Below are 15,241 nucleotides of genomic sequence, written 5' to 3'. Positions count from 1 at the left end.
ACGAAAACTGAAACCACTTCGTTGAAATGGCTGCTTACGTGACCAGTCGAATGCAGTGCTTACAGCAAAAAGAAAAACAAAATATATCAGGTGCCCCTGCCCCCGGTTTTCATGCCCTTCACCTGATTTTCCCCGTTCGAACCGCCACGAACTGTTGAGCAGTCGAATCTTATTTGATTATAACGCTGAACGCCGAGTTCGCTGGCCGTTCATGAACTACAAAAGCCGCTGGCTGCGTTTCGTTTTGGCATAGCACTGCACTCACAAAAAATCTTTTATTTTTATACATGTTGATTAAGATAAATCACAATTTTTAAGGTATTTCCTTTTATTAACTTGTTATTTAGTTTTATTATCAGAAAATCCATAAACATCTTGACCACATTATTATAATATAAATTTTAATTTTCAAAATGAAAAAATTATCAATCCATGAAGTTTATTTAAGAAGCATTTTATTATAAAGCATAATACATGAATAATTGAATTTTCCACTGAATAAGTAGCACATTTTTTATTTCTGTGTACCCTGGCCTCGATGCGGTTGTTGGCTTTTGCTACCGCACTCACACTTTAGCACTCGCATCAAAGTATCTTTCGAATGCAAAGGCGAAACGCACTGCGCCGAAAACGTGTGCGTTTTGCATTGCAGGAGTAGTTTCCCAGGAATAGACGACTTTTTAACTCTCTAAGCTTAAAACTTGACAAATATAATTTAAAATAAAAAAAGAAATTATGTTGTTAAACTGGTTTCCGAAACAATTATTAAGTTGGGTTTTGAAAAGATTTATAACACATTAACATTACTACAAATATTAATAAAAAATATATATAATATTAATTTTTAGTTCGCAGATTTAGATTTCTAGAACTTTTTGTATAACTATCTTTTTATCTAAAATTTTTAAGTTTTAATGTAATGTAAACCTATAAACCTTAAACGAAAAAGTCAACATGATACTGAAAATAAGTGGACTCAAAGTGGCACTTTAATGGCAGCGACATCGTTCGACGGCCTAGAAGTTTTGCACGATAAACAGAAACAAATTGTTTAAAAATGCTTAAAAAAAGCAAACAAAAAACATGCTTTACAGCAATGCAATTTGGTGCTTGTTTGCTTGCATTTTTCTCCTAGTTTTTGTTTTGATAAATGGGTGCAGTACTTTTATTTATGCATCTTGTGTGTGTCTCACGCTTAATAATTATCTGCATTGCATTTCGGAAAGACGCATAATTTAAAAACTTGCCTTCAAGTCTTAACGTACATTTATAAGATTTTTTAAATTAAATCTAGAGAAATTCTGCTTAAGATCTACAGATATTACATCGATATCGCTTTCATAATTCTCTGTGCGTTAATAAGAAAAACGGAAATACTTTTAAATTTGTTTCTTTACATCGGTTTGCTGCCAGGCATCTTGTTGATAAATAATTTAAAAAAAAAAAACCAGACAGAGACAAATAAAACAACTGCCTTTTTTTTTTAATTGACATTGGATTTATGGTTTGACACCATTTTGCAGTATCAGCAGTCGCAGGCTCTTACATCCCGAGATCTGGACATTTTCCAAGGCCTCCTCGAGCACCTGGGACTCCATCTGTCTGCTGAGAATCCGCTGTTCCTTTTCAGCTCATTGGCCATACAATCCACCAGATCATCGTGATGGAAGAACCGAAAGTTAACGATGGTGGTCTCCGCTGGGAGTTCCTGCAGCAACTCGAACTGCTCCCAGTACTGATCGGATTCCAGGTTGAACACGTACACCACCAGGACCGTTTGATTCCGGTTTGGATCGCCTTCGCGCTCCATAATCAGCCGATTGTAGATGGGCACCAGTCCGTGATCGCAGGTCTCCAGGTTGTCGATGATTAGCAGATTTACCCCGCAATCGGACAGTCCTTCGGCGAACTGCCTAACCAGTCGGAATTTTTTGGCCTCATCCGGAACGTGGGTGCTCCAGGAGTACGAATGAGCATTTTCCGGCCAGGGAAAACAATTACGCAGGGCGTTCACCGCCAGAGTTTTTCCCACGCCCGGCGGTCCAAGAAGGGCCACCGATCGGAAACGACCTGTCCCGCCCAGTGCCCGCTCCATCCTGGCCAGCGCCTGCTCCTGGTTGAGCACCACCCGGTTCATGTGTCCGAAGATCCGCCGCAAATCCAAGGCCTGCGGACTGCAGAACCCAGCCTGTGTTGGGTTGAACTTAATGTTTTAGTAATTAAAGGCACTGGCATAGTCTATTAAAACATTTCACAGCCTTGTATGAGTGCAGCGTACTTCCAACTCATATGCAACTAAACTATTTTTCAAGTAAAACAGATCTAAAACATATGTTGATGGATTACATTCACTATTAGCAATATAAATACTTAAAAGTAGCCAGTTAAGAAATTAAGACCCTTAGTGAAATAATTAAATAAATAAGTTAAGAAATTAAGACCCTTAGTGAAATAATTAAATAAATAAAACCCTGTCCTATGGTATACCATTCTAATAAGATATTATAAATGCAAGCCTTCAAACATTTAAAATATTATCTTAAAAAAAATGTTATATAACATACATAATATAATATATACGAAATTTTTTTAATTTTGTGTATCATGTTTAAGTTTATACTATTCTAATTATTATTCTTTCTTTAGTTTCGAATAAAGGTAATGTTACGGCTTACATGGGTTTGCATGTACGAGTTTCCTGCCAGCCGATCCTCTTCCTGCTCCAATCCCAGCAGTCTTAGAGCGCCCATCCAAAGGCCCTCTTCCGGCTGTTTCGGGACGTCCATCTGCTCGGTGGCCATCTCGATTCCAAGGAGAAGTAGCAGGGTACAGACCACAAGCACCGCCGCCACGATGGCAGTTCCTTGGAGGAGCTTCGACTGCCGGCTGGAACGCAGACGTTCACGGTGTCGCCGGCAGCTGGTGCTCCGCAGAATGCCCCTTACCCGGGGATCTCCATCCTCCTCCGGCTTTTCGGAAAAGTCACCGATGTGATGGTGAACTAGGTCGCGGTACCGCTGGTACAGAAACCGCCGGCGGTACGGTTGGCTATTCAGGTCAAAGGGCGGCATTACTGTGTAAGTCTAACTTCTGTGGCTATCACTCTTGCAATTTTATTATATTGTTATCGAATGAGGTTTTGTCTATAACTTGTTTGAGGCTAATGTATTACTACATAAATTTATTTGACACATTAATGAGTATTGTTTTTTCTGTTTTGTTTTGATTGAATAGTCGAAGGTCCATAATATCCATTGTTATCTTTATATCACATTTAATACAGAACACAGTAATTGCAAACATATTTAAATATTGCATATTTAGGTTATTAGACTTTAAACTTTTACATACAATAGTTTTGACTTGAAGAGAATTTAATATGCGTCTTTTTGATGACTGCAATAGTTTTGTCTTCATAAAGTGAAGCCATAGCTTTTAGCCACCTTTGATGTATAAGCATTATATAGACTACAATCTAAACCAACAATCGCGGTCTAAAGAACAACTTTAAAGGCACAAATTCAAAGCAAAGTCAGTGGATTGAAAGCGCTTACTGATCATTATCGGACATAGGCAATCAGCTGATTTGGAGCAGCAAACACGATCATTACCATTACGCCGGCGATTAACCCCGCACTCAGACCCCAACTCTAACGCCAACTACAGCCGGCAAGTGGGCCATCTCCGTTCGCTCGGAGCAGCTGGAAGATCTAACGATCGTGGTTACCAAACAAAACCCAGCCGAACAGAGCCAAAGCCAGCGGAGCAGGCCAACCAGACCACGCCGAGAAGACAAGACGGCCCGGGAAAAGACAAAGCTGGGGACAGTCAGACAGCCAGCCAGACAGCCAGCTATTTTGGTGCCCGGCAACAAACATGGCTAAAAACGAACGAGACACTTCAGTAAGTATTCGTACACCGGCAATAGGCAAAAATTGAGAGAAAAGCACCAACACAAGTGTTTCCTTTGGGATACCCTTTAGTTAGACTCGTATAAAACGAATATTCTTTTATTCAACTGAAAATTTTGTTTAGATAAATAGTAAAAGTAATAAAAAAAGATCCTTATCTATATATGGATTTTTGACCATGTAAATAAACAGAAACATCGTCGTTTTTTGCTAAAGATCAGTTTTAATTCAAGAATGATACAATCATAAAAACTTTTTTTCTAGTTTATCTGAAAATGTTAATGCACAAAGTTTCGGGGAGATCAAATTGGTATACATCGTGATTTGATTGGTTATTTCAAGGTAAGAGTATCCCAAAATTCGAGGGGGGGCCAGGTGAATAAAACCGAGAGACATGTAAAAACTCAGTGCCGTAACGGTTTATGAAAATCAAGTTGGGCGACTTGCAAAAGTGTCTTCATAAATCAGTCAACGCTCTGGGTACGAGCGTCAGCTGTCAGGCGGAGATCACTTGGAGCTCTGGTGCTGCGGTCCGCTTGGGTTCACCAGTAATTACCGCTCCCCACCCCCCTCACACTCCATCGCAGTATGGGTGCCATTATGCTCTCTACATGACATGACATGGGGGAAAGCCTAGAAACCGACTTTTACCGCCGAACAGTGATGGATAAATTCAAGAAACTCGAACAGCTACAAAATGTTTTCTGTTTTTTTTTTGTCTTAAAATACCGAATTAGACGTATAAGGCTGGTGATGGAATAAATAATAGTACTTATAATAAAATAAATAAGAAATTAAAACAAGTGAATTTTCAAATATCTAAAAAATGTTCCTTTAATTGGTTCCACAATTAAAGAAAACACTCTAAGTTTCGAATAATAATATTGAAATTTATGAATGGAAAGTCTTTATAAATATATTTAAAAAAAGGCAAACATTTTGTGTAATTATTAAACCCAAATTAATTATGCACAGTAATAATGAATTAAAAATTTGAAAACCACTCCAATTTGTAGCTTTAAAGCTGCCAAAAGCCCATCACGAATGCGCACAGATAAAGAGACATTCAGATGGGTTCGGGTCTTGCCATATGATTTTGACAGCTCCAGCCCAGCTCCAAGTTGAAGTCGAGGTTGAAGATGGGCTTTAGCTTTGGCTTTGGCTTTGGCTTTTACTTTGGCCTGGTCTGGTTCGACAGTCAGCTGCTGAGTCAGCTGTTATAATTGTTGGCTAAGCAGTGAAGTTTTTGCAGGTGAAACGTTGCAGCGCTGAGCAAGACTTAATAACAAATTTCCACTACCAATTGACGTTAGAGAGCGCTTTAGTCTTGTTTGCCTTTAATAACTATTTGTTGTTGTGTTTATTAAATTTGATTTGGTATTTAGTATGTTCTTGAACCATACATAATACATAACACATAGTTTTCTGATTGGCTTTGTCGGATTTTCTAATTTTCCGACAATATTATAACTATCCATCGCAGAATCAGAAAACGTGACGCTAACATACTTGTTCTTAACTAGCAAGTCATCGAAACTTTCCATTCCATCCAGTTGGAGTTCTTGGTGGACATTCGTTTGCACCTTAAACTATAATTACTTCTTAGATTGTCTTCATTCAAAATATTCAGTTACCCAAGTCAATGCTCTTAAGTCTTTTTAAAGCTTAAAGAGCTGAGAACAAAAAAATAAAACAATGGAAATGTAATAGTAGTTAGTGTAAGCTTAAACTTCTTTAATGGATAGACTCCTTAGTAAGACTAACTACAAATTCATAAGGAGTTGATCTATATTAACCATCTGTCGTTGTTGTAAGTAAATATGATAAACATTAAAATTATATAAACTAAATTTTAAAAATTGATATGTATTCTTTATCTTTTCATGTTAAAAGTAAAATTAGTATAACTAAGCAAATTAAAATGAAATAGTTAATGCTAGCTACTAACTACTAAAACTTACAAGAATATTGTTTTCTTTTAGCTTTTGATTCTAAATTAAACCGCGGTTGAGTTAAGCCCTTTTTTGGACTCAAACTATTTAGTTTCTGTGGTACATATTGCCATGCGATGCATATCTGCGGATTGTCGGCTATTGTGGTGAGCCAAAAACCAAAAACCAAAAACCATAAACCAAAGGCAAAGAGCTACTACTACAAATTGCAGGCGAAGAGGCCGAAACTGGCCAAACTGGTTGCTCGGAGGTTGTTTTGTGCGAGGCCCACTACTGGAGTTACACACACTCAATTCCGCCCCGCAATCCCCAGCCACTCCCCTTTATTTTCGTTTTCGTTTTTATTTTTATTATATTTTTTTAGCGCCCGTCCGTTGCGTTGTTTACGTTTAGCTTGGATTTCTTCATTCCACGCTGGTTTGTTTTGATTTAAAAAACAAAAAATCAAAAACCAAAAACAAAAACAAAAAAAAAGGGTTGGGCTAGAAAAACTGAATGCCCTGTTTGGTTGTTCTTGGGCTTAAAGTATTTCGTTATTGTTTTTGTTGTGCCTCCTATTTTCCGTACCGCACCGTACCGCACCGTACCGCACCCCACTCCACCGCCCGCGGTCCCCATGTCTTTATCTGCCATGGTTTATTATTTCAAGTAGTACCGCTGGACTTGTTTGTTCCTTCTGCCCTTTGTGCAGAGCAAAGCAGAGCAAAGCGAATTCTCCTCGGTTCGCTGGGAAGAAACTTGGCTACGGAGCACCCCATAGAAATAGAATCCGCCGCTTGTCTGTCTGCGTAATGAGTTTCCAGAGCCAGAGCCCTTCAACCACTGGCCCATTTGAAACCCCTTTGCCTAATTGAAATTCATGGCAAGTTAATCTCAGCCTGCGGGAAAAAAGCACCTACGACTCTGGATCATTAGCTATTTGTTTTTGCGCGCTTTGGGCCAAGATACCTTTTATACATAAAGCGAAAACAAACTCGAAAATGAACAATCAAATTCGTAATCATTCTGCGTTTATAACAAAACAAGCGAATTCTATCATAGTTAGGTTCACTTTTCAGTAAGTCCAAGTGGGATGAATGTTTTTTAAAAAATATTGTCTTACACTTCAAGCATATACATTTGGGAATATAAGAAGAAAGACAAAAATTAAATTAAAAATTGTAATAAATATCAATATAGCACACATTTTTTACTGTCACCTATATTGTTGTAAAATATTGAAACTGGTGAATTTGTATGTAACTAAATTCTCTTCGGATTGATTAATTTTGACAAGCTACGATATTTTAAAGATATGTAAAGCCTATTAAAATTTCTAAGTGACTTAATGACGGGGTGTATGTATTGTATACTCGTGTGAATCGACTTTTAGTGATCTTGAAATGAATATCACTCAATGGGGTACGAACAATGATCTGGTATAATGATGCAGTGAAGTGCATACCATATATTGTAAGCGGAACCGAAAAACTGGGGTCTTTGGGGAGACTTTAATTTTACTTAGGGGAAATTAGGTCCCCTACAGGCACTTGTTGTTTTCCAAAATTATTCGATAGGGAGAAAGTAGAGAATGAATAGCTAAAATCAAGTTGATGGCGATGAATAAAACATTTTTAATGTGTTTCCCATTACAAAGGGTACACTTAGAAAATGCCTAAATCAAATAAGAAATCAATTGAAATAATATTTTAATTGTAATAATTTTTAAAAATTACTTATTTTCAAAATTACTTTTAGAGATTGACAAAAATAAACAATTATTTTTGTAAATTAACTGAACTATGGAAAATATGGACATAAAAATTATATACATTAATAGTTTGTGATGGACCTCCTACTTTGATCAAATTAAATGTTTCATGTTTTTTTTTTGTAGTGCATAAGCCCAACGGCCTTATGCATTGCTGCTTAATTTAAGTCACAACGTTTAATACAATTTATCATGCAGGGCTTCTATCCAATAAACAGACTCCGGCACAGAATCAAATGCAAATGTGTTTCCAGCTGCCGGATCCAAGAGGGATGTGGAAATAATTGTGCTATAAGTGAAAACATGTGGAACACAGATCGGGGAGCCAAAGATCAGCTGCTGCATTCGACAGCCAGATGTAGTTGCGAGCAGCAGAAAAGTAGTAGTAGTAGTAGTAGAAGTTTTTATACCCTCGAAATTATAACTAACATTCATTAGTCAGTCACATAATTTTTATTCAATTCATTCGTGTGTCTCCATTTTTGGTGGTGTAAAACACACAGCATTGTATTCTTAAACGGACGATTCAGCGCACAGATTGACTGAGATTCGTTTGTCCATCCTTGGTTTTGTGTGAACTTATTAGCATAATGAGTAGATGTATTGCCCGAGCAGCACTCGCTTTGCTCTGGTTTTCCTAGTTCCTGCTTGACTGCCTTTGCTGGCCATTTGGCCTTATGGCCATTTCATCTCCTTGGTCGTTATGTTAATAAGCAAAAAGAAAAATGCTGTCGCCGCTGGCGCTTTCTTGAAAACCAAGTGTCCTGATGGGACGATTGGACGATGGGACGATAGGACAATATCCACCGATGGCCCCATAAAGTTTACTCTCGGCGAAAAATGTCGATTTGTTTTAATGCCAACCGGAACGGAAAGTGGGAGGCCGGTACGTCGGTCATTGGGCGCGTTTTACTTGCCGTTGGCAACCGAGAAAGGGTGTAATGGCCAGCGGAGATGACGAACAGCTTGGCCCTACAAATGAACATAATTATTTTGAGAGGGTCCCAAAAAGGTCTCCACTCCCCTGACGGAGTTTTTAGTTTTTGAATAACTTCAGTACTTGCTTAAATTACACTCTATATTTAAACAAAATACAGATACTCGTAGGATTAGCCCATTATTTTGTTTGATTAGGCAGTCAGTTAATGTGATATAATACTTATTTCCTAAAAACAAAATTACTTCTATAAATTTTTTATTAAAAAAAAATAAAACGAGTTAGGCAAACTGTCTATTGAAATAGCACTTCATTACAATTAAATGCCTAATTATTTGTAAATATATATATGCAGAGCATTTACATTAGAATTGACTGTGTATTTTAAACAATTATCAAAATATCTACCATTTTAATAAAGTGTTTTTATAACGGCATTTAAACAACGATAAGTCTTTTAGGTGTTGCACAATTTTTTAGAATAGATCCTAAAAAACATTGCAGGCAACCCAAGATTTTTAAGGACTGTATACCGAAAGCTGGAAAACGGTGGGGTAAAATGGAATGAATGCGAAAATTGCGCCCAACCTACCGCCTTAATGACGGTGATTAAAGTGCAGTGGTGGGCGGCTTTTGCCAGATGTACCACACTGAAAAAAAGTTGTTTTCTTCACTTACGAACTCATGTTTTTATAAGTCAAATAAAAATAGTAAGGGTGTTGAAAAGAGGGCACTAAATTGTAGTGCTATAACTAACTAAAGATACATATTTCGAAAATAATCAAAAAGAATGATATCTAAACGTAAAGTCTCTTTTTTGAAGACAACACTATGTGTTACAGTTGACTTTAATAGGCGAAAACCAATAATGATTTTTTAATTTAAAGGTATAATGTATTTTTATGAGTGAAAAGATGGATGGTTTGGAGGATGGGCGGTGACACATTGTGCGAGACATGAAAAACTCGTAAAGCAAAAAAGGAAACAATTACAAATGCGAGCACACACACGTGCTTACCTATGTATTTAAATACAGGAGCAAAGGATGCTGGTTTTTTTTTTTTTTTTTTTTTGTAGGGGTGTTCTTACAGCAAAGTGAAGTGAGCGGTTCGCAGATGTTTGAAGGATTTCTATTACATTTTTGTTTTGTTTCTGCGATGTCGTGGCTGCTTTGCTTGTATTTCCCTTTTTCGGTTTTCCCTGTGCTGAAGAGTGAAATTGCTTCCGCCGCACTTAACGGTGCGCAGCACTGCCTTCATCTCGGATTTTTCCCCCATCTGGCCACCCCACCCCCGCCCTTCGTTTTCCCAGCCCCTCTTCATTTGATGCCAAACATTTCCGCAGCTCGTCGCATAATTTAATGCAAATACTCTTACCGCGCCCCATTCGCTAGCTGTGGACCAGTGTTGCCAAAAAGCTGGCGAAAATTGTAGATTAGATTTTTAGAAAATGTCTGTCTTATGAAAAAGAAAAAACTTTTCCTAAATTCTCCAGGATATTTCAATAAAATCATAAGCCTTAAGATTCTTAACTCAAGCTCTCCTTTTATAATAAACATGAAATTGGCTTATCATTTAGATTTCTAGAGTTAGTGGAGTAAGTCACAAGTTAGTAGGTTAGTTGATATAAACAACTAAAAAATAGCTAAATTGATAAACATCTTTTTGTACTTGCCCTTTAGTCGGGTTTTACTAACTTTTGCACTTTTGCAATTTCCCTTTTTGTTGTTGGCATCACTGCGTGTGGCACTAAATATCGATTTTAATAGGAATGCTGGATTTTTGTGCATCTCGCTAGATGGTTGTCCTTGCGCTGACCTTTGCGAGCTGCATCTTGCAGCTGGTTCTTGGCCAGGTCCTTGAGAGCTACTGGAAAGCTCCGAGTTAGTTGGTAATTTAAGCTGGATGCCAATTCCGTTAGCATCATCAGATTGTCGTGAAATGATTTAAAGTAAAGTAAAATAAAGTTTAGGTTTAATAAAAAAGAAGGTTTTTTTATATTTGGAAAATTACGTTCCGCTAAAAAATTAAAACTTATATTAGTCTTTTTCATGTTCCCATTGTTGTAGTAAAATAATTATTTGGTTTTTTTAAAATTTTTGTATCTCTTTATCTTAGCATATAGTAAACTAAAAGCCTATTGAATATTAAAGACTTACTTGCGTCAACTTATGTATGCACACAATTTGCATGTATCCTGACTGCGAAATTAGGTGACATATGCAAAGGGGGGCAAAAAAAAAAAAAACAAATTCAAATATTTCAGACCGAAAAGTAAGTATGCAAGCTTAAAAAGGGATAGGGCCAGCTCGCTTGAAAAATAAAGAAACAAGGAAAAGGGGCTAACGGCGGATTTATTGGCAACGCACGTGTCTATGTAGTCCGCAAATCCCATCATCTTGGAAGCATTCCCCACTCCCAATCAAAACCCAACATCACACAACTGAAAAGCAAACACAGGTTCACACAATTCAAATATTATAAAAGACACAAATTTGCCAACTACACACACAACAAAAATCGTGAGCAGGAGTTCCAAAAAAACAGGACAGGTTAACAGGAGATGCCTAAAAGACTTACGATGAAAAAGTTCAGGTAAATTTCAAAGTGGAACAAATATTTAACTTCTGTTACATATTAAAATTATAACTTTGAAGGTCAAAAAATAGTTTAATTTTGGAGACAAAGAAATTATTTCTTTTAAATATAAATAAATGTGTTTTTGTAGTGATTGTTTTTAGATTTTAGTGTAAAGCTCATTTCTATATTTTCAAATAATTTTGTTTTCTGATGGCAGCAACAAGCCGTGTTTTTAATCTTTTATTATCACATGAAATCTTTTAAGAAATAGAATACATCTCTTCTGTTGCTGACATGAAAATTCTCTCACATTATCCACCTTCATTTTAAAGTTTCAACCTACGAAAGTATGAGTGGATAGAACAAAGGTGATTCCACTTCCGATGGCATTACCAATCCTACCATTTCCCAGCCTACTTTGCCGCCAAACGCTTTGCGCTTAATGAGTTTTCTACTTGCGGTTTTCGGCTAAAATTTGCGCAAAAATTGCGACTCTTTACCTTTAAGTGCCGAGGGGGATGCAAAATTGGGTTGCGATGTTATGGGGCGTCGCGGTTTTACCTTTGCTCTGGCGGAGATGTCGAGAAGGTGAACAACAGGACCATATGCGCTGAAAATGTTTTCGTGGTTACCGCGTTTAAGTCATTAGAGAAAATTCTTAACCAGTAAGGGGATAGGGTAAAATGGTGTCCTGAAATTTGTAGCTCAAAAGGTAAAAGGTTATACATAATGCGGCAGTTTTTGGGTGGTTTTGAAAATTTCACTTGATGTGGCATATTGCTGGGGTGTCGCATGAAATGCCTTTAATTAGTATACTGTATAGTTGTCACATTCAATAATAACCAATTGCATAATAGAGTTAAGTCGATTTTTTTTTTTATTTTAACGTTGTTTAAAATAATAAAAATATATTCTAATCAAATAAAAGGTTTGAAGCAAATAGCTTTTTTTAAGATTAAGACTGCAAAGTTTTGAGCTTAATTTGTTTTTTGACCTTTTTTATTAAAGTCAACAAAACATGTACTTTTGTATTTGACATACAATATAAAAAAAGTATAAGAAGAACCTATTATTTTTAGAATCTCCTATAATTTTAAGTGATTACTGCTTAATACATTTTTCCAAAAAAGTTAATGACGAGGTTAAAATTCAAAACAAATTGAAGGCCTTATTTAATACTTAAACCTGAGCTTCATCTTATTAGTTATTTGAGGAGAGTTCAAAATTCCCCATTTACCCATCGCTCTCTTGAGTGAAGCTTGTTTGCTCATTTAGCGGCTCACAAAGACTCCGTTCTCTTACGCAGTTGATTCAACTCTTTGCAAAAGCTCAAGAGGTTTTTCTAAGTGTAATTGCACTCCTCCAGAGTTTAAATAGGTGCGAACCCACCTGAAACCACGCGCCACATAGAAATTGAAATGTTTGATTGTCAAATAGTTGTTTCTCCATTACAAGTGCGAAATTATTGGCGGGTTTCGTCTACCTTTATTTGAATATCTCTGTCGCAATGACCGTAGCGAAACGTGTCCGTCGGCGGCTTTAGAAAAATTAACAACATTGCTCCAATTAGTCGGTGCTGTGCAGATCATAATTACATAGGCATACATCGACCTAGACCGATACATATATTTCGCAGACATAAGACGTCATGGCATTGATTTTCGCGACTCTTTTCGTTTTTAACTCCCTTTGTTATCACTCTTGTCAGACGCTAAAATTGAATTTATAAATAGTTATGGCCACTATTTATCATTATGATTCGAATTCGTACGGCAAAAACTTACTAATCAAACATATGACGACTTATGTTAGGCCAAGATTTTATCAATAAGTGTGTCGGATACGTCAAATAATAATAAAAAATGTATAAACACAAAATCGTAGTAAGCTCAAAAGATCTAGATAGATATTATATATATTTCGTTTCATTTCATAATATTTACTAAATTGGAAACATCGTCAGTGGCCGTCAGATGGCTGAATCGAATTAAGCAAAAGGTAATATAACTATTCAGGGCAATGTCTACCTTGGACATATGGTGGTGATGGGTCCTGGCTAATTATCACTGGGATCTGCAGCGCCGACAAAGGAAAACCAACAAATATTTACGGAACACACATCCATTTGATCGCCTGCGTGTTTGTGGACCTTCCCTTCCATCGAAACATCTGGTTCTGAAATTGGAGAAGCTCTGGCCGGCCGAATCTGCTGTTTGTAGGGTCGCATCCCTGTTATTTTCTCCGCAAAACCAATATTTTCAATAATTTAACTAACAATAAAATTAATACATTAAGTTTTGGCAAAAACAAACCTATTGCAAATTTTTAGGTGCTGTTTCTGAGGAATAAATCATATTAGTTAAAGGCTGATTTCCAGTCATTGCATTCTAATAAATTTATAAAAACATGTGTGGATTTTAATGTTTGTTAGTAAATATTAAATTTATTTAAAATCTTGTACTATATATTTAAGTAGTTTGGAGCCATTTGCAATTCTATTAAGCTGGGACTGGATGGGGCGCCATCTGGCGGTGAAGTATATGTGTCTGCTAGCTTTGAACACATTAAACTTTTTTTTCTTATAACTTCAGAATTTATGTTCGATTTAAGAAATTGTGGTGTGTGTCGACAGATAACAAATGACTTATAAATATATACCGGAAAAAAACGTGTATCTTCCATGTAGACTAAGAACCCAATGTTTTTCGGCCCTAAATTGATTCATTGAAATCGATTACTTCTAAAATATAATAAATTCCAATTTTGTTTTACCAATTCACTCAGTACCTAGCTAGATAGCAAATATGCTATGTTTTCATCACTGAATACAACCATCGCCAACGAAAGCGTTTCGGTAGCCGCTTCTTTCCCCGCAACGGATTGATTTCAAACCTGATTACCATAGCCGCATGACAGATCGGCGGAGACATTAGTATCCGTTCGGAAATGGAGCTAGGCAGCTGGTCGAACGGGGCTCGTCTGCTGCTCCACCTGTCCGCCGCCGGTCACCTGGGCTACGCCGTATACTACGACTACCGATACGCGCAGTTGCCAAAATTGGCGGTGACCCTGCGCCTCGAACACCGCTGTGGGGCAAATTCAAGTACATCACCTTTCTGGGTGGCCTGGTCCAATGTGGTTACTATGCCCTGGCGCTGGCCTACGACCTCTTTCGGGTGCGATCTCTGAGGAACCTGCGCGACTACATATTGGCCACCTTTGTGGTCCCACTGGCCCTCACAGTGAGTCTGACCTTTTGGACACTGTATGCGATCGACCGAAATGCGGTATATCCGGATCTGCTGGACTTAATCTACCCGAGATGGCTGAACCACGCCACGCACACCTTCGTCGTGGTCTACGCCCTCGCAGAGTTGGCAGCCACTTCGCCACAGATATCCGGAACGAAGTCGGGGATTAGCCGGACTGGCTGCCTTCATGGCTGGATGACCTGGTGTGGATTCACTACATCTCTGGTCAGGACGGCATCTGGGTGTACCCCTTCCTGGGGGGCATCGACTGGTACCTCCCGAGTCCTCTTCTTCGCCTGATTATGGTCCTCGGTATTTGTTTACTATCTGGTTGGCGAGCACGTCAACCGAGTGCTCTTGGGTGTGAGCCCGGCGATCACAGGTGGAGTGGCAGCGATGTTGAAAGTATTTTCCGGCTTTATAACTGGATAGAATATGATAGAAACTAGGATTGCTGCTACACTATTTGGTTTCTGTGTAAGTGGAAATCAGCAATAGTCCCGATATTACATCTGTATGCTAGGCTTATCGCGATTCTTAACAAAGAACTCATATTAAATTGCGTTTTTTAAGGCGACGCAGAAGGGCACCCTAAATAATTCTTGCGATGGTTTTGTTTTATTCTTTATTTTTAAACAAAATATTATGTTATCTTTCTTTCTATAATAGTCTGCTATAATTTTTAAACTTTTCAAAATATTTCGTATACTGTTTAGATTCATATTCGAAAGTTTTTCTTAGCAACAAATATTATAAATAAAACTAACAGAGTCTTGAGTCTATAATAAAATTAAAGCCAGTTGCCCAACAAAATCAAAGTCATCAAATTTATGAAAGTCAGTGGGAAACGGAAGTCGCACT

General features: G+C 37.6%; 1 protein-coding gene and 1 pseudogene across 1 annotated transcript; one reads left to right on the top strand and one right to left on the bottom strand.

Annotated features, from left to right (window-relative positions):
* Window positions 1–1,461: 1,461 nt before the first annotated feature.
* Window positions 1,462–3,219, bottom strand: LOC128266089 (uncharacterized). Its single transcript, XM_053002356.1, is given in 3 exon segments — window positions 1,462–1,624; window positions 1,627–2,188; window positions 2,676–3,219. Coding segments are annotated over 3 exon segments (1,083 nt in total). The 5' UTR covers window positions 3,072–3,219; the 3' UTR covers window positions 1,462–1,499.
* Window positions 3,220–14,066: 10,847 nt separating this feature from the next.
* LOC128266090 (androgen-induced gene 1 protein-like) lies at window positions 14,067–14,812 on the top strand (annotated as a pseudogene).
* Window positions 14,813–15,241: the final 429 nt, after the last annotated feature.

Source organism: Drosophila gunungcola, unplaced genomic scaffold (assembly GCF_025200985.1).
Source record: "Drosophila gunungcola strain Sukarami unplaced genomic scaffold, Dgunungcola_SK_2 000317F, whole genome shotgun sequence".
Lineage (NCBI taxonomy): Eukaryota > Metazoa > Arthropoda > Insecta > Diptera > Drosophilidae > Drosophila > Drosophila gunungcola.
Note: the sequence above shows the minus strand (reverse complement) of the source record. Positions and strands in the feature narration are given on the sequence as shown.